Source organism: Corvus hawaiiensis, chromosome Z (assembly GCF_020740725.1).
Source record: "Corvus hawaiiensis isolate bCorHaw1 chromosome Z, bCorHaw1.pri.cur, whole genome shotgun sequence".
NCBI classification, from domain to species: domain Eukaryota; kingdom Metazoa; phylum Chordata; class Aves; order Passeriformes; family Corvidae; genus Corvus; species Corvus hawaiiensis.
The window spans coordinates 2,733,962-2,760,381 of record NC_063255.1 but is presented as its reverse complement, the minus strand read 5'-3'; the positions used below and the strand labels follow the sequence as shown (position 1 = coordinate 2,760,381).

At 38.5% G+C, this 26,420-nt stretch overlaps 1 protein-coding gene across 9 annotated transcripts in view; it reads left to right on the top strand.

Moving 5' to 3' along the window:
• Positions 1-26,420, top strand: part of MAST4 (microtubule associated serine/threonine kinase family member 4) — a 286,033-nt gene that overhangs the window by 236,389 nt on the left and 23,224 nt on the right. For all 9 annotated transcript variants that reach the window (XM_048291032.1, XM_048291031.1, XM_048291030.1 and 6 more), the window contains 8 exons: positions 2,457-2,558; positions 7,058-7,190; positions 12,532-12,599; positions 14,960-15,045; positions 23,163-23,371; positions 24,131-24,269; positions 25,369-25,501; positions 26,213-26,378. In XM_048291032.1, the coding sequence (XP_048146989.1) occupies positions 2,457-2,558; positions 7,058-7,190; positions 12,532-12,599; positions 14,960-15,045; positions 23,163-23,371; positions 24,131-24,269; positions 25,369-25,501; positions 26,213-26,378 (1,036 nt within the window). The remainder of the gene's footprint in view (positions 1-2,456; positions 2,559-7,057; positions 7,191-12,531; positions 12,600-14,959; positions 15,046-23,162; positions 23,372-24,130; positions 24,270-25,368; positions 25,502-26,212; positions 26,379-26,420) is intronic.

Genomic DNA, 26,420 nt, shown 5'->3' with positions numbered 1-26,420 from the left:
TAGAATAATCAGCTAAAATAATTAAGAAGAACTTGAAACTTGACAAATAAACACGCTGTTACATAAGTTGCCGTAGTTTATTAATGTATAATTTTTAAAAGAATGAATGCAGCATGTAATGTACTCATTTATTTGTGTGGTATTTGATAGTACATTATGAGTCAAAATTAAACTGATAAAGCAGCAGATCTGAAATTAATTTGAAATTTTTTCCAGCTGATTTGTTAAATTGCCATGCCTGTCTTAATTTGTCTTCTGCTTTCTTTTGAATGCACAAGCAGTTTTGATTGGGTTTTTTTTTTAATTTGTTTTTGCTATGCTGCTTTTTTGTTAATTTCTGTTCAGCAAGTAGGATGTCTGACACTACTGTTTTTTGAACGTTTTCTCTTCATACAGCAATGCAAAACTTAAGACATGAGTAAATTTACTCTGGATTGTTGAAATCCTATTTTTTAAACATTGAAAATACTTAAGAGTTTGCTTGCTGGTCAGGAGGAAGTTTTGAACCAGTAACCTTCTTATGAAATTATGATGGTTCTACCATGCCAAAGTGCAGGCAGAATTGGCTAGTTGATAACGTCAAAATACAAGAAAACATGTCTGAGCCAGGATTCACTGAGCTGCAGTTAACACTGTTAACAATATATACCTTAAAATGGCTATACATTAAGTAGAGTTTAGACGGTGTGTTCACTGACTAACACCTCTTCCAAAACCCGCTGAAAAACTATGCCAGAAAATTATTCTTCAATCTGCATGTAAAGCAATGCTTTGTTTAAAAAATCACAACACTAATTTTGTCATGTTCTATGATGCTAATTCTTTATTATGAAAAAGATTCCTGTTCTGCAAAGACATTACACCTTAAAAAATTCAGACTTAACTTTTGAGACCACTGCTTACTTCTTGTTAATAGCATGATATGGCAGCATGAAAACACTTTCTTTCCACAGCTCGATTATGGGAACTTAGTTGTATTTTGGATTCACACAATTCATTTGTTGTCAATTCCCAGCTGCAATCTTCAGTAGAAAGCTGCATTCCCTGCTGCTACTTGGCACTGTGCAGTTACTCTAACTAGGGGAAGACTCCCTTGAGGGTTGAGGCTTGGTTCAGCCAAAATTTTTATGATTTTAAGTTCAAGTGGGCCTGAATGCTTTCCTGCTTCATCACCCTTAAATGTGATGTGTATTGAATCTTTTGTTCACTTAGGCAGCTGAGTGTTTACGAAACTCTGCAGAGGTGTTTTAAATTCTGGTGGTGGTTAAAATAGGGAGGTGTTTTCTTTACAAAAGTTTTACTTGGGCTTAGTTGATAATGTTCAGAATTAAGCTTCTGTCCAGTTAAGGTTCTTCTGAAACCTGTTGCAGACTGCTAGATGATATTTGTGCCTTTTTCTTTTTTTTTCCTTTTTTAAACTCCACAAATTAATTCCTCTCATATATTTGACGATTTTTAAAATGGTGGTGCTTACATTAAGAGCAATATGCATAGCTTCCTATTTTCATAGAGTCCTTTTTCAAAAATATAACATGCTATAGGAGAAGTACTTACTTGTCCATAGTAATAATTTTTTTAGTTTCTTACTTTAATTTTGTGGTTTTGAATAAGCAAGAGATGATGAACCAACACATTGAGAAACTTTAGTCTGTGAGTTCTACTGTTCAGAGCAAGGAAATGCTTTGATATTTGAGTGAAGGGCTATTAGTATATTTTAATCAGAAGGAGAATTACACAGTTTCTTTGCATTCACTAACATCCTTAAATCACATAATTTGTTCTTAGAGGGGAACATTAAAAAGGAATTTGAAATACAGCTCAGACCATTGTGCAGATGTTATCAAACCTTCTAGAAGTTTTTTTTCCGTATGTATTTTTCTATAGCATTTCCTCCTCTCTATTGTAATCCTTGTAGAACTCAAATTTTCATTATCTTCCCTTCTACATGTTCCTTTTTATGAGGCCTCTCTGCAAGTATAGGTTTTTTATGTGTATGTCTGTGTATAAGTTGTCATTTTACTATGACTGACCAAAAGACATCAGTATGAATTTGGGATGGATGTTGCTTGTATCTATTACTATTAGTTATGTTAGTTTTCATTTCAGCCTAACATTATTAATAAATTGAGGAACAACGTGCATGTATAGATCTGTGTTGATATGTTGTATCCTTTTGCAAAACTGGTGTTAATAATACTGTGTAAGCTTAAGAAACAAGCAGAAAAAAAAAAAGTAGGCACTTTTGTCGTTACAGTGTTAGAATTTTAAAACTGGAATTACTTGAATCAAAGTGTTGCTCAGATCTTTGTTATCTCTGCTGGGATCATGAAATTGATGTGCCGTTTGTATCAAGTACATGCTTCAAACCCCAAAGGTGTCCTAAATGTCATACATACTTTCCTAAGCAGCGCATTAAATGTGATTTTGTTTGATATGACATTATTTTTATCTTTTAGGCACAAGAGCGGTCAGAGAGTGGAGAAATGGCATTTATTAAACAACTTGTTCGAAAAATCCTGATAGTTATTGCTCGTCCTGCTCGCTTACTGGAATGCCTGGTAAGGTCATGCTTACTCTGAGTAGTGCTTTTCACTTAGTGTAGTGTAGGAAATTCTCCTATTTAGTATTCAAGGCTCTTTACAATTGATTCTTGGAACATGTCAAACAGTGTGGTAGAGCTTCATTGTTAGTGGGATCCTTTCCACTTTTATTATTGAATGTAGTATACTGGCAGGACCCTCCTGCAGTTTTGTTTGGTTCCCTGCTGTTGCAGGTAGTATGGTATAGAGTCCTTTCCATCAGCTGAGGAAGCTGCTTTTTAAAACCACTTGGCTTTTTCTGTTGTTTTGTTGACTTTCCATTTCTTGGGAAGACTGTTCCGGAATTGTAATTGCTTGGTGGTGGTTTTCTCATTTCTTAACAGTTTCATAATTTTGTTGCACTCAACAGCTGCTAGAACTAGAGGTCAGCTCTGCAGTACCTGATCTGATGATAGGAGCAACACAAGGATTAGGCTGTCCAGATACACGGGCAGTTGGCATTATACTGGGGACCAGAAGGAGCAGAAGAGTTAATTCATTTATGCATGAGCATAGCACCAATGTTGCCAGACTGGGTTAGTTTGTGCGAGCTGTGTGGGCGTGTTTCTGCTTTTCTTACCCGTGCTGTAGGAGCTGGGATGGCTCAGGTGCAGGAAGTTGCTCCTACATACAGAGCCAGTGTGCGTCAGTTGTTCAGTGGAACTAATAAACACTTGTGGAACACAGTGTACACAGGAGGTTGGTGTAGACACCCAAATACCATGCCAGAGCCAGCCTGAGTCCAAAAGGCCTGGCAGGCAGCCTGAGCTGACTTTGAGCCACTCTGCTTGCCAGTACCAAGATCAGTGTTGATGCTGCATACAGCTATTTGAGGCTGGCAGGGCTTATGTGGGAGCCAGCCTGCTGCTAGACTCAAGTTATGCCTGAAATTGTCATAACTGCATTTGCATGGTACTGAATCTGAGCTAGTAAGTCTTTCCAGTCTGACTCTGGCTCTGTGCTGTGTCCCTTCATCTGTGGCACAGTTAATCCACACCCTGGCTCGTTCAGCCATGGGCATTTTGAGAGCTGCCTCTATTTTGTTTTAGAAATACCGACTCTCAGTGTTCCCAGTTGCTTTTTGTTCGTGATTTGCAGTTCAGAAGGAATCTAAAAATAAGATATGTGCTCTGAATCAGCATGAAAGAGATGTTTAAAAAAACAATCAAAACAAAAAGGAAGGCTTTAGAGAGAAGAACACCTTAGCATGTCCTGCTTCTGCCATTAAATCCAAACTTGATTTATTCCTTCTTGCCAAGAAGCTCATTCCATGTCTAGTGTGATGTTCCCTGCTCTGTTCAGAGGGTTCGTATTATCTTTCTCCACATCATCCAGTTTCTCTTATCCTCATTTTTTCCCTCTCTATTTTGCATCCTTCTCTATTATCACACATCCAGAAATGCCCTTAAGCACGTCCTGTAGGCAGTCAGACCAAGACTTGTTAATGATACTTTATATCCTTCCCTTACAGGCTTGCTGCCTTTCTTCTGCCAGCCCTTGCCCCCATCATCATCATTTTCTATTAACTTTCTAATTGAGGAGCTGGAGTGTGTCCAGTGAAGGGCAACAAGACTCATGGAGGGTCTAGAAAATGTGTCTGGGGGCAGCTGAGGGAGCTGGGATTGTTCAGTCTCAAGAAGAGGAGGCTCAGGGGGGACCTTATCTCTCTTACAGCTCCCTGAAGGGAAAGTGCCAGAGACAGGAGAGATTCAGATTACATATTTGAAAAATTATTCTCACTGTTAGGGTGGTCAGGCATTGGAACAGGTTGCCCAGGGAGGTGATGGAGTTACCTGGAGGTGTTCAAGAGGTGTTTTGATCTCGTGCTGGGTGATGGTTTAGTGGTTGCAGTGGTGGTGCTGGATGGATGGTTGGACTGAAATCCAAAGGTCTCTTGGAACCATGATGATTCTGTGGTTCTAATTCAAGTTCTCTCCTGGTGGTCTATTTGCCCATTAGTTCATTCCCCCTAAGTGCAAAGTTTTAATGGGATCTAGTCCAAATCTCTATTCACTTAGTTCCCACTTTCTGCCTCTAGGATTTTATCCTAGGCTGCTTGCTCTGCCTTATCCTTCAAGCAGATTGATGTGGATCCTGCACCCCTCCTTCTGCTGGGCCTGCAGAAGTGAGTGGAAGAACAGTGGTGCAAAGGCCAGGTGTGACTGTGTCTTGTAGTTGAGGTTTCAAGAGCAGCAGTGGCAGGGAAAGCCAGCACAGTTTGTTTCAAGTGTTCTCACTTCAGACAAGGACCTACAGGAGGTTTAAACTGGATTGCAACAGTTTTGCATCATGTATTTCTACGGATACAGTAGCTTGAACAAATTTAGGCGTACAGTCATAAAACAATACATTTTTCATGCAAGAAGGTGTTAAGCCTAGACCATAAACATAATTGTAAACTTAAAGAAACAGTATTGTTTTTCTGTAGTATCCCTCTGGAAGATTTTTAATATTACTGGCTGATATTTTAGAATATCTGTCTGAAATATATACTAGATCTGGAAAACTTCACCCTCTGTAAGAAAGTTCATAAAATTGTAAATCCAGCTTTGTGGTCATGAGACGTTTCAGATACCATGCAGTAAAGCTGTCAGTTATCTGATGGTAGTCTTGTCTTGGGTATTCATAGCATGTGAATTCCTATTTTAGTTTACTTGATAATCATATGAATAAAGGTTTTATGGTTTCATATGTGATAAGAGCTACTGCCAATTATTTAAAGATATTTCTCCATTTGTACATGTAAAATGAAATGCAGAGTTGGAAGTGAAGATCAGAAAATAAATTCATTGCTTCTCGTTATTCACACCTGTATATGCATTATGTGTGTGTTGAGATAGATGTACACACACACATTCATATGATTAAAATTACCTGTTTTGAAATTGCCTTGTCTTGCTGGTAAGTGGAGGAGAAGCTGTTTATCTGCCACTGCAGCAGGTAAGGATATGATAACGTTTTCATGACAAAAGTAGATAGAAATCTTGGAACACAACATCATGCTGTTGACTTCTTTAGTACCAAGAAGTAGCATGTAAGAGATAACTGCTGGCGATGGCATGTAAGATGAGGAGAGTAAGTCTGAGACAGCATGTACTGTTTAGTTATCGGTTCAGATTTTTGGGCAGGTTAGCAGCATCCTCAGACCTGGAGCTAAACTAAGACCGCTTGGACAGTTCATTGGTTTGTGGTAAGTCCTTTGCAGTAGGCTGTACATGATGCAAATTGTTTCATGACAAATGTAAAACCAAGATTGTTTCCATAAGACTGAAAATTCCAAAGATAATTTATTTCAGACATGCTGCAGCTCCTCATGTTAGCTGCTGCAGTTTTGATGCTTCCAAAAGGAAGCATGATACTGAATTTCTGAAGCTGCCTCCTGGGTTGGGATGTTGACTTCCCAAGTCCTGAGTAGCTTGAGGGTCTAGGACAAGACCCTTGTGACTCAACATGTAGAGTAAAACCCTATGGAGTTATGTTGGGCCGCAAAACAGTCTGGAAATTAGCTAGCTCAGCAGTCTGCTTGGCTTCTACAGGTGTTTGTGACAGAGCTGACCTACTCGAGGAAAAAGTGTATTTTGTTACATTAATGACTAATGGCTATCACTTTGTTAAGCATTGCACCTATAGCCACAAGCGCCTTGGAGAATGCAGTAACCATGGACAGATGTTTTGGTATGAATTCATGCCAGTAGAGAGAGAAATTGCATTAAAAAAACCCCCAAGCATTGTTTTAATAATCTTCCTTTGCTTCTTTCAATGTATTTCTCCTTTTATAGTCCAAAAAGGTAGTAAAATAAATGTATTTCCAAGGGACTTGGGAATAGGTAGAGTTTTGAGTTTCTATTCTTTCTGTTCCTTTTTGTTCCTTGTTGAGGCTTGCCTTTTTGGTACATTATAAATGATAGTTGCAATATAGTTAGTTCCCACAGGAGAATATTTCATTTCTGGATTTGAAACAATTGGATCAATGAAACTCAAATTTTTTAAATCAAGTTTCAGTTTTATCGTCATTCTAAAGTTAGTGATTTATTTAATTGTATTTTCCATAAAACAGTGCATATATATTGATTACAAATACTTCAGAAGTAAAGATTGTAGTGCAATATATTTATATAGTTGTAGTGGATTTTTATAATCAAGCACATGCAGGGAGATATCTTCTCTATTTGAAATCTTATTTTTGCTGGGTATAGGTCATTTCACTCAGTATTATGTGAAGTTTTGAGGGCAAAGAACATACTATTCATATAAAGTGGTGCTCTGAAATAATGGCATGCAATTCCATTGTTTGCATCATGTTACACTGTATAAGAATTGGAATAGATTAATAGACTATTAGTAATAGAATAAAGAGGTACTGTTTTTAGTAGGAAAATGCCATATATGTGGAGTTAGAAGGAGCAAAGTAAGTCTTTATGTTAGACCCTAGGAACCAGTTTCAACAGAGAAAATGATGGTGGTTATTTTTCCTCTAGGAATTTGATCCCGAAGAGTTTTACTATCTTTTGGAAGCAGCTGAAGGCCATGCTAAAGAGGGGCAGGGCATTAAAACAGACATCCCTCGATACATTATTAGCCAGCTAGGCTTAAATAAGGATCCTCTGGAAGGTAAGTGAATCTCCTGGTATAGCTATAGGTTCTTTCTTCTCAATGTGTTTTATCATCCTTACAATCTGTGTGTACCTGAAAAGGGTCAAGATGAAGATGGTAGCAGTGCAAGTGTTCGCTGACTCTTACAGTACTCTCACAACTTCAACACATTAAAAGGGCCATCTCTTGTGAATAGGATTTTTTTTGTTGCAAATATCATTCACAAATACACTGCATCCATGATACCACTCATCATCTTTCATCCTGACAATGCAACTTCCTCATTTCAGCTCTAAATGAAATTTCCTGGGATAATTTGATGGTAACGGTTATCTAAGCACAGTTACAAAGGCAACTTGATTGAGCTTTTGTTTGCCTTTCAGTGCCCCCAGGTTCCTGCATCTTGGAGTCTTTGAGAAGACTGTCTTCCAGCCCATTAATTTTTCTCTGTAATTTCAGTCCATGTTTAGAACTTCTGTAGGGAGAACTTAGGTTGTAGGGGAGGTATTGTCACTGCAGAAGTCGTCTTTACTGTGAGAGTGCGAGGCACTGGAACATGTTGCCCAAAGAAGTGATGGGTGCCATCCTTGGAAGTGTTTAAGACCAGACAGAATGGGGCTCTGAGCAACCTGGTCTAGTGGGAGGTGGCGAGGTAGCCCACCTAGGTGGTCAAGGGAAGCCAGTTGATGTCATCTTTTTGGATTTCAGTAAAGCTTTCAATACTGTCTCTCACAGCATCATTCTGGACAAAATGTCCAGCCCACAGCTGGATAAACACATCATATGATGGGTGAGCAACTGGCTCGTGGGTCAGGCACAAAGGGTTACAGTGAATGGGGTGACATCAGACTGGGGACCTGTCACTGGAGGGGTTCCCCAGGGCTCCATCCTTGGCCCTGTGCTCTTCAACATCTTCATAGGTGACTTGGGTGCAGAACTTAAAGGGATATGAAACAAGTTTGCAGATACACAAAACTGTGAGGAGCTGTTGACTCCCTCCAGGCCGGGAGGCCCTGCAGGGAGACCTTGACAAATGAGAGGACTGGGCAATCACCAACCATGTGAAGTTCAACACGGGAAAGTGCTGGGTTATGCACCTGGGATGGAGCAACCCTGGATGTACAGACAAACTGGGGAATGAGAGGCTGGAGAGCAGTGCCATGGAAAGGGACCTGGGGGTCCTGGTGGATGGCAAGTTGAATGCAAGTCAGCAGTGCCCTGGCAGCCAGGAGTGCCTGGGTGGCATCAGGCACAGCATCGCCAGCCGGGCAAGGGAGGGGATTGTCCCCTCTGCTCTGCACTGGGGCAGCTTCACCTTGACCTCACCTGCTGGGGGCAGCTTTGGGTGCCACAGGATAAGAAAGACATTAAACTCTTAGACAGCATCCAAAGGAGGGTAACAAAGATGGTGAAGCTCCTTGAGGGGAAGCCGTATGAGGAGTGGCTGAGGTCACTTGGTTTGTTCAGCCTGGAGAAGAGGAGACTGAGGGGAGACCTCACTGCAGTGTGCAACTTCCTCACAAGGGGAAGCAGAGAGAGGGGCAGACACCGCTCTCTCCTCTGTGGTGACCAGTGACAGGATCTGAAGGAGTTGGACTTTATGATCCTTTTGGGTCTGTTCCAACTCAGTGTATTCTGTCATTCTGTGTCCCAGCCCATGGCAGAAGGTTTTAGAACAAGATGATCTTCAATGTCCTTTCTAGCCCAAGGCATTCTATGGTTCTTTTAAGGACATCTTGAAAAAACTAAAATTTCTTCTCTGTCCTAGCCAGATCATCATCTTTGCTGCCCTGAGACCAGGTTCTATCACTGGTGACAAATAGAAATTGGTTCATTGTGTTCAGTGCTAGTTCTGCTATTTGGAAGAAATCGGCAGAAGTGCCGTCATGGAAAAATGAGTCTAGCTGATGTCAATTAGTTTGTCTACTGTGTTACTAACCAGGACTAGGAGAGGGCTTGATAACACAAAATAATAGGAAAAAACTATGATAAACCTTTTTTTTCATTATGAAAGATCACATGTTGTTAAATCAAAGAAGTAGTATATTGTGTGTTAAAACCTTTTTGCTGAACTAAAGCAGTTTGTGAAGTTCAGCGCTGCCAGTTGTGTCAGCTGTTTGGTTAGTTCTAATTCAGTTAGACTGAGTATTGTTACAGATGACATTAATGTTAACAGATCTAAAGAAAGTCAAGCCTATTATTTCCACTTCCTATCCTTCCTATCTTCACAGGACTTCCTCATCCAAATTTAGTATTCTTTTCTGTCAGAGATACAGATTAACAGCTTTGATGCTTTTTGTTTGTATTTGGAGTGCAGCAAGGAAGCCAGACAAATTGGGAAAATATACATAAGTATTTTTTTCTCTTTGGTTTTGGAAAAGATCAAGAAGTATTGAAATTCTCTGCAAGATAAAGCATTGTCTTCTGGATTTGGTGAGCTGTTGGTCTGTCCTAAACTGACAATTCATCAATTCTTCACTGAACAAGTATGCAAGATTTAATTTGGAGTGTGGGTTGAGGGTTTTGTATCATTGACCCTGGTTCTTCCAGTTGAACCTTATCTTTCTCATTGACTCTTCCTGGCCACTTGGATAAAAGTGTTCTTCAGCAGGAGTCAAAAATCTGTCACTTTGAATTTTTTTGGAACAGTTTATTGTGAGAGAGGTCTAGAAACAAATGCCTATATACAAATAAGGAATACTGTTTTCTTTAACTAAATATTTGTTTTATGGGAGTGTACATCATCTAGGATGCATCTTACTATATTTCATAAGCTGAAAATTAATATAACAAACTTCGAAGCATTCAAAGGATAATTGAAATGTTGGGGTTTGGGTTTTTTTTCTGAAGGAGAAAATGGACACGTGGTTTGTCAGTAAATACTGAGGGGTGTATGATATATGGATTACTGATTCTTGGTTCAGTTGGAGATTTGAGCAATTGATTATTTAGTGTTTTGTTCTACAGATTAATGTGTATGTGTATTTGTAATAGGTAATTTAGGCCATCTGATTTGTGTTAATGCTTTCCTCCCATGCTCCAAGAAAAACAATATTTATAAGCAGTATAAATCACTGTGCAATGACTTCTTAAGTGGTCTGGTTTTGATGTTAATTGGTGTCTGTGTATACAGGGACTCTTCTTGAGCAAAAATAAAAGAAGGGCACTATAGGTTTATGCCCTGGAATTAATGGTTTACAGAGAGAGCTGTTGGGAGCACTGTATTCATTACTATATAAATACTATGGGAAGATCATCCTGAAGAAGTTTAAAGCCCTTTTATGTAAAACCAGAAAATTTTCAAAACGCAGAACCAAGTTCTTCAAAACAAACGAAGTGCACCTCAGTAGCACTACTCATCCCGTAACACAGAATTGTATTTTCAACCAAGATGTTAATTTACGTCTTCAGTGTTCATAAATGTTCATGCAAAGGATTTTATTTCATCTGCACAGAAAAGCAACCTACTTTAGACCTTTCTCTACTTATCTCCTTAGTTTGGTGCCTAACTGTAGTGTCCTTTCTTTGAGTGAAATGACTCTTGCATTATTTGGAGACAATGCTAGATAAGTTTATACTGTACTGAAAGCAATACCACAACAAATTCATCACTTAGCAGAGACTGGTGGCTGCATTTCTGAAGAGTTCCCTGGGGAGAAATTTTTCCCCATGTTTTTTAAATTACCATCTTTACCTTTTTGAGTCATGAGTCTTCAGAAATGGTTTAAATCAATGAGAGAAAAAGGACAGATGTTTAATGGTATTTAGATGAGTTTGAAAAATCTCTTCAGGCATTGCAAAATGGTTCCATAGCTCCCTGTTTTGAAAGCTGACTTTTGGTTCCATTCCATTAGTACCTACTGCTTGCAAATAATATGGATTTTTCAGATAATGGTTATTTTGCAAAAGTTTTGTTCCAGAAAGGATTGTTTTAATTTGCTATTTATGAAAGTAATTTCAGTTGAGAAGGCTGTCAAAGTATATAACCAAGTATATAGCTTGGTTCTTGCCCACAGAGTAAAGGTTTCATCAACACTTCTATTCTAAAACCCCCATGTTCCAAAACTGTGACTTTTGCCTGGAAAATCCACTTCAGGTTCAGCCTATATGATTTTCTTTTCTTTAAGATTTTGTTTGTTCTCAGTGGGGGTATTTTTCAGTGTTTATTGACTCCATTTTTGGAATGCTTTTAGCTTCTTTAACACTTGAAAGATCTCTTTGGCTTTTGAAGTGACATATTTTATATTCTGATTTCTTCTGTTTCTTACACTTAACACGTATTTTGGTTTGCATAGTGGTTACAGATGAGAATTACTCCTTAAATCTTTATCTGTTCCAACAGAAAATTAATCTCTGTGGTTAATTTGCCTTTAAAAATTGCAGTAAGTATTGTGCAGCATTTCAGTTGTAATAATCACTTATTTTTATATATAGAAGAATCCAGTTTAGATATTCTCTGTGAATATTCAGTTATATTTTGTAGTCATAAATTCAGTTAACAGTCCTGAGATAAAAATGCATCTTGAAAATTTTAGGTGGTCTTATTTCTGATTCCCAGCACATAATTGTGATAAGATTTGCATCTTTGGCTATGTAGAATATATCACTAAATTTGTATATGATTGCTGGAGTCTTTTAGCTACTGGCTGTCCTGTTTAGCTTTTTTCACCCAGAAGAATTCTTGGTTACTACGCCTGCTGAAGAACAGGCTGGGCTTAGGAGCTCTGCAGCATAGGTTGACCCTGGCAGGAACAATCTGATCAAGCTGTAGTCTCCCAAAATCTTACTTTCCCAGAGAAGTCACCTGTCTTAGTGACTCTGTAAATTATTAGCTTCTACAAAAATGACTTTTAGCTTATTCTGCTAGGCTTATCAGCATTTCTGTGTAGAAGGAGCAAACTATTTGGAGTCCATCTTAGGTCTAAACTAGAAACTTCTGCTGTAACTGTGAAGGAGCCCAAGAAGGATGGGGCCTACTGTTAACTCCTCGGGGGCTGAGATCCTCAGGAGTTTTAGCAGATTAGTGCTGTCTTTCCCCTAGTGCTCAGTTTGCACAGAGCTCTTGGAATTCCCAGGTCTCAGCAGTGAAAACAGTATTGCTGTTCATTGCTTCATGGCTAATCTTCATTGCTTCAGTGGAAGATTATTACATAGGCACTGAATAGCAAGTCTTCATTTTCTGGGTGGATTTTTTCCTATATGCTTGGAGATGCCCTGAAGGTTGCTTGTCAAGTGCTACAGGTAGGACACCATTTTCTATTAAGTATTCCATTAAGGTGTCACTTCTCATGTTTTCTGTGCTTCATTTAGTTTTGTATGTTCCATAGTTTAAAATGAAGTTCTTAATTCTTCTTTTCAGAAATAGCTCAGCTAGCTAATTGTGACAGTGGGACAGCAGAAACTCTGGAAACGGATGAATCAATAAGTGTAAGTTTTCCTGTTACGTTGCTGCTTTTGCTGAATGTGAGCAAGGAAATTCTGGTGTGTTCCCCCAACCCTACCTGTTCTGTTTTCTCCTGGTATGTGTAAACAGATGGAATAAACATTGGTTAATACTAACAACACTAACTCTGTGAAGCTCTGCAGGCAGAAGTCTTTCAAAATGTATAACCAAGCTTTCCACCTATTTTCCTAGACATTTCAGTGTCTTCATCTTCCACAAAGTTGGTGTATACCATGTAGCTATAACTTCACCACAAAATCCACCACTACCATCCTTTTTTCTATTCAATCAATGTATTTCTTTTTCTTTTAGAAGTATCGATAAACTGTTTAATAAAACAGAGTATTTTAAAGAGATTTTAAAACAGTCCATTCACAGAGGCAGCTCATGATCAAATTTTGAATTCTGTTCAGATTCTGAACAGATCCATGAAGAGACAAGGAAGAAATGAGTAAGTTAGCAAATAGCCTGGAGTCAGAAAGTTAGTTTACGGTTTGAAAGGTTGTGCATCATTCTTCTGAATCTGTTTGAAAATATGTGCCTACAGCAATGGGTATCTTACAGTAATATTTTGTGAGATGTTTGCACAGGATGGAAAAAGAAAAGCAAGTTGGACACGTTGATTGGGCTGAATATTGTGGGCTTAAATGCTCCTATTTTAAGGTCTTGTTTTTAAAAGTTGGTTCTTACACCTTGGATTTCAGTCAGCAGGGCAGATGAAGTTCTAACAATTTGGCCTTGATTTTCAGTGCAAGTGGATGGCGAAACAAGAGCAGTTTTAGGGGATGTCTAGATAATTCAGTGGTACTTCACAAGTATTTACAAATGTTAGCAGGCATGGATTATCTGTTACACTAGTTCTGATACATAACAGAAAAGACATCATTCTCTGGTACGTGTTGTGTTATATTGGGATATTTTCTAACATTTAGCGAAGTGCCACTTACAAAGGATTCTGTAATTGACAGAAAAGGTGTTTCTTATTCTTCTGCTTTCATTCTCTGCATTTAAAGTACTGTATTAGACCTGAGTAGCATTTAGTGGAAGGATACTGACAAATTGGAGAAAAGACAGAATAATTAGAAGAAAGTGCTGAAGTACTTCACTGAACCTAAGGTGCAAAGTGGCTTAGCATTAGCTAAGCAATTGAAACTGTAAAGTTATTTGTGTTGTGCAAATGCTGAAGAAGTACAGAAAGGATAATGTAGTGTAATAAAGGAATTTAAATAGGGGAGATGATGAAATCAGTAAATAAAAATATGGAGGGAATATTTGGAAACATCTCAAAATGTTGCTGTGGAAAAAACACACATGGGAAGTGACAGGAAGCGTAACTTTCAAGTACAGGACTGCTCACAGTCATCATAAATGGCAGTTAGGAAGAATCCTGTACTGGCAGACAAGTGGCCTGAACAATTTAGTAAGTCCTCTCTGTCAGCTCCTGTGTAGTTCATTATATTAACATTTTCACTGGTCTTGCACTGAATTTTCTTCAGCAAGCATTTATTGAAAATATTTCAACCAGGTCTACTTTCAAATTTTAACTATTTCCAAACTGCCTGAATAGGGGTCATGGAATTTCTTAGAGATTCAGAAGACATTTGAAAAAGATCTTGTGGGTTTAGAAGTCTGAATTTGGAGTCCTGTGCCTTCATTTTTTCTCCCTGTACCCCAATTCTAACTCACACATCTTTAAAATTAACTAAAAATTCAAACTAGAAAAAAGATTTTGCCATACTCAAGGCAACTTGGTTTTCAAAAAGTTCTGACAAAGAAGTCGATAAAAGTGACCACTCCAGAGGTAGAATGAATGCATTTTTATTTTCCATCTTTTTCTCTTTCATTTTGTCTCTTTTCATTGTCCTCCCTGTTATATCACACTCTACCCTAACATTAATTTGAAGTGTGCCAAAGTTTATTTGAGTGAAGAAGGGCTCGTCAATAGTTTGTTACTACCAGGCTGTAATACGAAAGTCAGATTTAGTAAAATGGGAAGGCAGCGTCCAGCGAGTGCCATGTGGAATTCACAGAAGTCCATGACTCCAGATAAGAATTGCCAGTAACTACTTTACCAGAAGCTTTCGTGGCTGTAACCTGTGTGTGGAGAGAAGCGACAGTTTGCTGTGGTGCAGCAGATACCAGTTAGATGAAAAAGCAGCTTTGTTTCAGGAGCCCCTTGGTCCCTCTCTGTGCTGACTGTCTGTCTGGCTGTCCAGAGCTTTCACCTGGTTCATCAGTGTGACAGCCTGGTGATAGTTGGGTTTTTGTTTCTTTTTTTTTTTCCCCCTGATTCTGAAAAAAAGTATTGTATTCACTTTGTTCATTTTCATCTCTTACTTTGAAGAGCTCTAATACCTCACTGAAGCTGCAGAGGAAACCTCGGGAAAGTGATTTTGAAACAATTAAACTGATTAGTAATGGAGCTTATGGGTGAGTAATCCTTGACTGTGACAGCTCTTTCGCATTTTACTTTTGCTTAATTTCCCATTATTTCTTATTTCAGGGGTCTTAATATGAGGGAGTAGCTTGCACCCTGCTTTTTTCATTTTGCATTTTTGTTTCGTTACTAATATTGTAAGTTCACAAGGTTTTGGAAAGTTTGCTAGGTGATAATGAATTAGTCTGTGCTGCAGTATATTAAAATACTGAATATTACATCAGAAGGAGTTTTTTAGAAGCAGATAGCATGCCAGAGATGAAATCTGAATAAATCAGAGGGCAGATTTAAGCTCACCTTTATAATACTGCAAAAAGCCTGTGTTTATGCAGATGTGAGAGAGAATTATATGTCGTCTATAGGGAGACAGATTGATAAAAATGAGTGCTTACTTGACCTAAAAATATTGTTGCAATAGGAACAAATTCCCTGAAGTAGGGCAGCAGTGCTTTGTTACTTTGTGGATGCTGTTCTGATTCTCAGATTTTAACCAATTAGCTTTTAAGGAATTGCTATTTCTCGCTTTGTTTCTGGGTAATTGGAGAGTGCACAACTTACTGCCTAGTGATATATAAGTCATCTGAAGATATCCTAGAAGACCAAGAAGAAAATTTTGGTAACCTGAGCCTCTAAACGAACACAAAATATTTTCTGAAAGTACTGTGCAGTGATGGTGTCTGTCTTCAGTCCCCTCTTCTGATCCTCTACTGTTAGACCCTTGTTTGGCTCCTCCTCTGCACTGAAATGTATCAAGACATGAAGTGTTGGTCTGTGTAACTTGCAGGAGCAGGAGTGATGTAAAATGGCTCAAAAAAGAGAGGTTTCCATCTTGAGGTGAGGAGCCCACTGCTGAATGAGCCAATGTCACAGCCTGGCAGAGGAGGAGGGCTGTGCTTCTTTCCAGCATAGACCCCATTAGACTGACTCTGCTTGAGGTGGGAAGTGGCAGTGAGCTGACAGGACTGAGCACTCAGTGAGGGGATCTTGGACATAGGACAAAAAGCACCTGCAGTCTACCCACTGGAGTTTTGTATGCCTGCTGGATGGCTTGAGGCTGGTGGGCTCTCTCTGATGAAATTTAGTTAAAGGTAGCTGTGAGTTCTGGAACAGGGGACATTTAGTACTGCCTAAGACTGTTGGCCATGGTAGCTTGTGTGGAGGCTACTTGTGTCCAGACATTTTTTCATCACTCAGTAAAATCCTAATCGAAATAGTATAATTTGCATTAAAGTTACATAAATATTCAAATACAATTTCTGACTAGTCAATCTCTGTTAAATTAATTTTCTCAGAATTTCTTCATAGACAAACTTGCTGCTTGCCATATCTCACCTTCTCCCAATTACCCCAGTACCTCAAAAGCCTGCCTGCCTCTCAGCAGTTAGCAGTAGATGCTGCTCCCCTCCCTAGCTGCACCCCCTTCTCCTCTCCCTGGCATATGTTAAGTCCCCTCCATTCCTCCTTTCACCTCTTTTTCTTACTGGAGGAGGATAAAAGGAACTGTGTGGGGTAGGCCTCTGTTGGAGAAAGGGGTGTCAGGAGTCACTGAACCTTTCCCACTTCCAAGCAATTTTCAGATGCTGAGGGATGGGGAGAGGAAGGAGCAGCAGCACGGCATGCTGCGGTCAGCAGAGTGAGGCCTGGCACCTGAAGTCAGAGGTTCAGTAGACCTACCTGTGCCTCTTGCTCCATAGGTGTTACAGGCAGAAGGAGCCTCAGAGAGCCATTAAGAAATGCAGACTGGAGACAACTGTCCACCTGAAACCAGAGTCAAATAGGGATCTACAAAGCTGGAAAAGAACGGATGACAAGCCATGCCCTTCTATAGCACACACTATTTTTTTTTCCTCATGTTTGTGTCATGGAAAATCAAGACTTACTTAATATCTCTTCAATGCCAATAATACAAAAAAATTGGCAATGTAATGCTGTAAAAATTGGATGAGACCCTTACAAATATGTGAAGAAAAGAAGAGGTGCTAGAGAGTAACCAGCTTGGAGTATATCCAGATTCTTCATGAATCATTTTTTTCTTTAGCAAGTGTATGAAAAGCTCATCACTTTAGTAGAGTGATATTACTTCCATCTTTAAGGAAGAAATAACAAAGTAGATTTTGATGGTTTGGGTTTTTCTTTTAAATGGTTACTTTTTAGAAGAAAAATTGGAAGTGAGAAAACAAAACGGCCTGTAGTGGGTTGACTCTAGCTCCATTCCCAGCACTCACCAATGCTACTGTATGGCTCCCCACCACAACTGGATGGGGGAGAGAAAATACAATGAAGGCTTCATGAGTTGAGATAAGGACTGGGAGAGATCAGTCATTGAATACCATCACGGGCAAAACAGACTTGAATTGAGGATATTAATTGAATGTATTGCTAACAAAATTGGAGCAGGATAATGAGAAGTAAAATGAGACCTTAAAAAATCCCCTTCCTCCACCACTCCATTCTTCCCAGCTCTGCCTCCTCCCCCCAGGGTGCAGGGAGACAGGGAATGGGGATTGTGATCAGTTCGTCACACCTGGTTCCTGCTGCTGCTCAGGGGGAGGAGTCTTTCTTCTGCCTCAGTGTGGGGTCCTTCCCACGGGAGACGGTTCTCCATGAAGTCCTCCAAAGTGAGTCCATCCCATGAGCAACAGATCTCCCCAGAGTGCTGCAACCATAGGTCACTCTTCCACGGTGTGCAGTTCTTCACGCACAGCCCATTCTGGTGTGGACCCCCACCAGGGTCACAAGTCCTGCCAGGAAACCTCCTCCAGTGTGGGCTCCTGTAGTCCTCCCACTACCAACACCTTGCTATACAAACTCAATACATAGAGAGCGAAAGGAACATAGTGAAATGTGAGACTATAAACTTCTAAAAGTATTTACTCACCTTTAAAAGTGGTTTTAGCACCTATTCAATACTGTAAATTGAGGAGGCTTGCGCTCCTAAATTCTCTAGGATATCACTTTTTCAAAACTATCTGCTTGAAAATTTTTACTATGTCAGATAAGTGGGAGAGACTGTAAAATCAACAAACCATTTTTCTAGTCTTTATTAAAGTGGGTTTTTCTTTTTTCTGTTGGCATCAATACAGTTGATGGTTAATTTACTCAAAAGTTATGGTCAAGTTTAAAGGGGAATGCATCAAGATAACCTAAATGCTGTGTAACCCATCTATGAAATGGAGTGTAATAAACCAATAATACCGATTTCTTGTGAATATAAAGCAAGAAACTATCCTGAAGGCATTTATTGCAGTTTATTGACGAGTATAAGTAGCTGAAACAAAAGTTATTGTTGTTATGCTACAACGATTGTATTTTCCTTCCTATGTTTTTCCAGGCCATTAATTTTTTAAAATAATCTTAAGTATATGTGAATTCTGCCTGTGCTTTGTTGATTGATTCTCTAAAATATGTCAGTGGGCATATTTTATGCTCTGGCTTACTAAAGCTGCAGTATGCTGTTGTATTATTTTACTTATTCTGAGGCTGTAATGGAGGGTTTAAATCTGAACTAATTAAAGAAAACCCTGTAACATTCTTTTCCTTTGCTGTGGTGTTTTTGCCTTTATCAGTGAAATGAAAAGCTTTGATTACTTGACAGGTTAGTTGTTGGTCTTGGCATGCTGTAGCAGAGATTTGTCATATATGTTAAATTTGATGAGTTTAAATATAAACTATTGGTTTTGTGAAGGTTTGAGTAAATATCTTAGCAGTTCTCTGATTTTAATTGATCGGGTAAACTCATTTGTAGTGCAATTAAATGACTGTATAGTACATGAGGTGTAGTAGATGAGTAAATGAGGCTTTTGGGAATGGCTGGGAATATACAGGAAGTTAAACAAGCTGCGAATCAGTAAATATGTAGGATTCTGCCCAAGTCATTAATGTTTTCACAAGCTATCTGACTTTTTTCAGCCAGACCAAACTTTTCGTATTTTCCAAATTTTAAATTTTTACTGCAGTCACAACATTTTTTCCATATTCCAGCTTGTGAGATGTAGGTAGCAGGTAATAGTCTTTTCAAATAAGCATCAGTTTGGTTTCCTGAAACAGTTCAAGAAAATAAAAATTACATTTAATTTCAGGGAAGCAAGTGATGTTGGTTCACTGTCTCTTCAATGTATAACTGTATCAGTTTAAAGCAAATACATGATATGACTTTTGCTCATGCCTGGAAGGCTTTTACTTTTGCAGGGATGGTAATGTCAGTATGTACATGACATACTGGCTAATGGTGTTGCTTGATAAATTTAAAAACTCGGAAGCAGTGTGTCTTGAGCAGCTGCTGCATGTAACTTGCGAGTACTCATTCTGTCCCATCTCCACTCTGTTGACAGTACTTGCTCATGTATAGTTGTATTTGGAACAGGATTAAGAAAGTTACCAGCTGTAGAATAAAACACCATCAGTCAGGTTAATTCATCATCAGCCTGGTGGCCACTGATTCAGAAGTGGAGGGGGACAGGCGGAAGTGTGACTTTCTAGGTTCACTAAAGTAGCAAAAGACAGTTTACCCATCAGAATTTTGGACTGCAGTTTTGTCACTTTGAATCTGTGTTTACTAGCTGCTGTAAAGATAGAAGGTATTGGTGCTGTTAGGTATGGAGAGGTGGTTTTATTATTCAAAATTGATGACATATTAGAACAAGCAGGACTAGTATCAGTTGTGAGAGAAGCATCAAAGTCATCGTATTCTCTTTGTCATGTGGCCAGCTTCTCATTTCCTTCTAGGCACACTAGGATAAGTCTGAAATACTGCAGGGAGAAGGCTGAGTGCATTGTCCAAGAGCTTCAGTGCTTTAACCAAGTAACTCTGATCTGGTCACAGGCATTGCCTCGTTCGGAGGTGGTGCAGTGCTGCTTTTAAATTCTAATCTTAAGTAACTATCTATAAATTTTACCAAATAATATAAGCCACAGCCTCACCAGTAGCTTCTCTTCACTGGAGACAGCATCAGACATAATTCCAGGGCAGAACAGAATTTAGCAGTCTCTTCTCAGGAAATGGCTTGTAAAAATGAAACAAAGTTCCTGGTCAGCAGGTACAATTTTTAAGCAGTGAGTACAATACCTGTGTCTCCACAAGGAGTTCAAGGTCCTTTGACAGATGAGAAAATCAGGTCAGCCTTAAGCCCTGAATGTAGATTAGGTTGTAAAATGGCTCCAAAAGTTGGAGTTACTGGAGAGCTGTAAAGCAGGCCTGAAACCATTCTATGTGGATTATTTTGGTAATCCGAGATCTTTCAATTTAGAGAAAAAACAGGAATCATGACTGTAAGATTGAAGTGATAGATGGCATGATATTTAAGTTGGACTAATTCAGGAACCCAGTTAAATACTTTAGCATGCTTTTGTCATCTTACCGCTTTTGCAGTGTTTTATAATTGTGCCTAACTACAGGTATTACAGAGATGCCTTTTCAGACTGAGATTCATGTTGTAAGTGAAATAAGATAATGTTTGGACATTGCCAAATGAATGTTCTTTGTTTTTTATGAATGTTCTTACTTTCCTTGAAAAGTAAGCTTTTTTGCTGTGTTGCACTACAGTGTCAGTAAAATGCAGAGCACTTGCATACCTGTTGAAATTCGCATAGTGAAATCAGAGGATGCTTTGGAAACTCTTATTGCTCTGTTATGAGAACAGAAAGCTGAGGGAAGATAGGAAATCAAATTCTTCATTTCAGACAATAGGAGGATGCAACAGTACCACTCTGGTTGTGGCTTTGCAGGGTGACAGGGCATGCTACTGTCATTCAGTGGATCGGCAGGACAGTCTGGGTTCTCTTCCTACCCTGCTTTTGTGTCACAGAATCCTTAAATTTGAAATTGTCTTTATAATATACTGAAGATCATGGGCACCATTTGATGATCGACATGCTGCTGGCTGGGGTATAGTTTTCTTCATAAAGCATAAATGTTGCTCGCTGGGGTTAGCATGACATGATGATGTGAGGAATGTTAAGACGTTTTTGTACATTGAAGATCATTTGAAAGCACATCGTGTAGCATAAACAGTGTATTTGTTTTGTTTACAAATGTTTTGTTTACAAATTTGTTTTGTTTACAAACATTTGTAAAAGCAGGAGAGACTGTTGTGTTGCAGTTGTCTCGTGAGTCTGGTACATTTGATCTAAACAGCTTTTTTTCTGAGAAATAACAGAATCCTAGTGGAAAGTTACCTGCTTGTGATTTTGAGACTGAAGGTGCAATTTAGACAGCTGGGAAAACATAGCAACATGTCCCAGGTATTTACTGGACTAGATAGTCCTTGGAACTTACAGTCTAATCATTTTCAAATATGTTAGTAATGATATTACAGATGTGTATGATCTGAAAGGAGGATTTATTAATACGCTCTGGTTTCTGTTTGCCTTTTAAGAGTCCATCTTGGCACACTGTCCATTTTAAAACTAGAGAAATATTTGTACGCCAAATCCTCAGTCAGTCCTTAGTTCATTCAAGTAACTAGGTTTTTTTTGAAGGATGGAGGCTTCAGGCTTTAATTTTTTACATGCCAGGAATGCAGAAAGAGACTTAAACAGGTAAAAGAAACGATATTACAGGAGATTATGAAACTGACAGGAGAAAGCAACAAATGAGAGAGGAAAACCAAAATGCAAGGGAAAGAAAAACAAGGGAAAGGGTTATAAGAGTAAGAGTTGGAGAGAGAAGTGATTATGAGGGGAGCAGTAGGAAGAGGTACAGGACAAAAGGCATAAAGTCAGCAGGGAGGAGTACTGGAGGTGAGTAACTCAGTCTGTGTTCCAGCTTGGGAGGGGCAGAAGGGAGTGAGACTTAGGAGGCACAAAGGGTGGGGTTTGTCATGGGGTTTTGCCCCAAGGTAGTTTTTACCTACTTTCATAATTGTGTAATGTCTTTTATCTGCCCCATGCTCAGACAAGAATGAGGGATTAATGAAAGCTTTCAGAATCAGTAAGAGAAACTGTGCTGTCTAGAAAGATTTCCTTCACAAAAGAAAGAAGTACTGACTTTTTTCAGTGCCTATAACTTTGGTAGCTGTGTGAAGATCTTTATAGAAATAGTAAGGCAAGTGTTACTTTTTGTGTTTATATAAACAAGTGTATGCTGATAGTTGGACCTGATGGGCCAATTAATTGAATGAAAAAAACTTGATAATTGAATCCCATTTCCCCCCCCGCCCCCCCAATTCTCCTGTAAGTGCTTTCTTTCCATAAACAGTGTGATAAGTATGTACTGGAGAAGGTATAAGCATTAAATGGTACAAAGGAGATTTCAAACAAGGCAAAAATTTTCAGGATTTGCCTCAAGGGATTTTGAGAAATGCAGCAGTAAAGTCCTTTAAAGTCCTTGTCAGTGTTTCACAGCAGGGTAATTCCTTCTCCTTAGCCTTGAAAGAGAGAAGACTTGCCCAAGTGAGGTTTTCTTTTCCTTTGCTTCCCTCGCTGCCTTGACTTTAACCAAATTTACAGGAAACCTTGTACCCAACACCCCAGTGGAAATTCTGCATGTCAAGATACACCACAGTCGCATACTACTACATAGTTAACGCGGTGATCTTTGTTTCGGGTTACCAACTGGTGACCTTCCTCTGATGCGGATCAGTGCTGATGTCAGGGACTGAACAGGAGCAGGAGATTTCGCACCTGGTCATGAGGGAGCCACCCCTTGGAGCAACTTCTAAGCAACCTTCATACAAAACCTAGGATATGTTTTAAGATACCCTGGACTGAGTCTGAGTCATAATTTCCTTACAGCACACCTAAAGAATAAGCATTTGTCACAATGATTTATAACACTGTGCCATAGCTGGATTTTGTATGTAATCCTTTGTTGATGGGATGCCTGAAATCTGCCTGGGCTGAAAGCATTTGCTGTTATATCTGTTGTTTGATTGGGAGGGAGGGAGAGGGAAGAGCAGGAGAGTTGTTTGTTTTAGTTTGAGTACTAATTTATGTTGACTGAGATTCATCCTGGTTTTTAAACAAAATGAGATTTGTAACCATTCTTTAATGTGAAGGACTACATTGAATTGAAAACAAGTCTTTTGTATAATATATATACAGTTTTAAAAAAAATGCATTTTTAGCAGTTAATCAGACTTCTTTCTTTTTCTCTCCCATTTGAACTTTTCAGTGCGGTTTATTTTGTGAGACACAAAGAAACCAGACAAAGATTTGCCATGAAGAAAATTAATAAGCAGAATCTCATCCTCCGAAACCAGATCCAACAGGCCTTTGTTGAGCGTGATATCCTGACATTTGCAGAAAATCCTTTTGTTGTCAGCATGTACTGCTCCTTTGAAACAAGACGTCATTTATGCATGGTCATGGAATATGTAGAAGGTAAAATTGCTCTTCTGTTTTATAGAGGAAGAAGAGAATTTCCTTACACCACAAAAGAAAAATAACCCATATGGTACTTGAATTAGAAGGGGCCCCCTGTGTCTCCTCCATACTCTGGCAATTCAGATTTAGGAACCAGATCCAACAGCAAGGTGGTTCTTTTTTTTCACCAGTCATTATCTCCCAGTAAACAGCTTGTAAAACACTTGTGTTCCAGCTATAATGGGAAATAACTGCTCTTAGAGTAAATTCCTTATAGATCGTAATCAAAAGTGTGCTAGCATTCAAAGTTCACGTGGAAATGTTTGCTTTTTTCTGGATCTGAAATTTTCATTAGCAAATGCTGGGGGATTTGTAGTAGTTGTTTACAAAGAAAGAGGAGAGAGGAGACAGTTTTCAAAAGGTGCTGATGCTGAAGGAGAACAGTGGACAGAAGCAGTACTAAAGAGATACCCAGGTATGGTTCTGTGGGCTTCCACCACCCCCTAGCCCCCCAGTTTATTTTATTGTTTGTTTGTTTTCTGCTTAGGTAGCAGTACATACTTTATTGGTTTTCAATTGAATCCTTGTAGTGCTCTCTCCCTGCTTTACACTACTTCCAGTATAGTATTTGAGGGGGTTACATGTTCAGTTGAATCATCTGACTAGAAAATAAAAATTTATTACTGCAGTTTCTGTCCCTTTCTGCATCATATATGGATTATACTGGTACACCTCACAATTTATAGAGTCATCTGTAACATTTGTCCTGTTTCACAGGTGGAGACTGTGCTACTTTGATGAAGAATATGGGTCCCTTACCTGTAGACATGGCAAGGATGTACTTTGCAGAGACTGTTCTGGCCTTGGAATACCTTCATAATTATGGAATTGTACATAGGGATTTGAAACCTGACAAGTATGTACAAAGAATATAACTGAAAGAGGAGTTTGAAATTTTTAGATAAAGTGTGGAAGGTTTAAACTTGCTTTGAATTTTTTTTTTGGTAAATGTTACGTAGATTCGCAATTCCTTCACAATATTTGGATTTTCATTACTTGCGGTTACAGAAAATGCATTTTTTTTTTCCCAAAAGAGCTGTTAAGAATTTTCAGCTTCTGTTTAAGATGGAACAGGCTATCAGAGTAGCTAAAAAGGAAAAAGTATTTACTCTTCAGGTTAGAATGAAGGGGAACACATTTTAGTCATTAAGGAAAAGTTTTTTCAAAAGTTTTTTTTGAAGTATATATGTAAGTGATTTACATACTTAAACCACTGTTTAATACAAAATATCATCAACTTGCAGATACTTGCATGTTTGAAGACAAGATTGACCAGATGTGGAAATATCTCCTGTTGCATGATTTTTGGGGGTTATTTTGTTTTTTGAGGGGGTTAGGGTTTTTAATTTCAATATTTGAAAATACAGTATTGCTCCTATATAAGTAAATTAACATTACAGTAAGTAGCTGAAATACAAAGTATGGCTGTTGCAACTCCATTCATCTTCTTCCTGTTTCACAATAAGAAAAAAGAAGAATAATTTAAGTTATGGGTGTTAATTGACAATACTTACATAGCATGATACCTTAGGACAGTGTAGTATTAGTTACTAAATTAATACCCTGAGATTTTTTCCAAATGCATGACTGACCCAGCTTGTTACAGACGGAAAATGCTCACCTCACTTCAAAAATGATATGTATTCTGGTTTAGGTCTTTCAGATGATAATTGTTTCTTCAAAGCTTCTAGTGCTCAGCTCTCAAGACTTGTATAGTTCTGTGAGATGTTGTGCAGTTGCACATAAAAAGTTTGTTTACTTCTGATAATAATAGTAACAAATATAAGATTTTTAACCTGTTTATTCTGTACCAGTTACTTTTTAAGCTGTATTTATAATTTTACAGTGCTAATGAACCATTTTCCTCTAAATATTATAGTTGTAATAGTACTAACAATGATAAGCACATAATGTTGAATTATATCACAGTGACTTAAAATCTTTCTATTTTTCAGTCTGTTGGTAACATCCATGGGCCATATAAAGCTTACAGACTTCGGCCTGTCAAAAGTGGGGCTTATGAGTTTGACTACTAATCTGTATGAGGGTCACATTGAGAAAGATGCCAGAGAATTCCTCGACAAACAAGTAAGAAACAGCCTTTTTCATTTCTACATTGAGTGTTCACATGAAGTAATGTTTTTGCCAGGAGAGCATACTATAATACTGAATAAACCGTAGTTATTTCTGCATTGGTGTTCCAATGGAGTATGTCAAGTACTTTGAAGATTATTCTAGGCTTTTTCCTTTCTGCATTAGGATCTATTAGTAAGATGAACAACCTAATTGTGTGCAAGTGAATGTGTGAGAGAGACAAATGGAAAACTGTTTTATGAAGAATTCAGAAATCTCAGCAGAGTACTTGTGGAGCTCATTATGTGTTGCACAACCAAGGGTGCTAAAATCTGTGCTATGGCCCATTTCCCTTTAAGCATGCCTCATTACCGTTGCTCACAATCTGTTCACTGTAAAAGTTACTTAAGATAAAACCATCACAACTTTCATATAAAGATAATGATACATTTTAAGTTAAATAAAATACTTGCCATGCTGGACTCCTGTGTACAAAGTACAAACTGTCCTTTGCATGAGAGATACCCAAATGTTTATTATGATGCCTCTTAATGTAGGTAGGTTGTTCTAAAAACATTAGTTGTTATGCATACTCAGCAGATTAAACCCAACTGAATTCCATTTTTTCCCACGTTTTCACTTTCATTTACATTTCAGGAATTACAAATAATGTGACATAGCTCAGTAAGACTTGTTTTACCATCGTGCGTGTTTTCTTTCTTTCAGGTCTGTGGTACACCTGAATACATAGCTCCTGAAGTGATACTGAGACAGGGTTATGGAAAACCAGTGGACTGGTGGGCTATGGGAATTATTCTGTATGAATTTCTTGTTGGATGTGTGCCATTCTTTGGAGATACACCGGAAGAGCTCTTTGGACAAGTAATCAGTGGTGAGGATTATCACTAAAAAAAAACCAAAAAAGATTCTATTT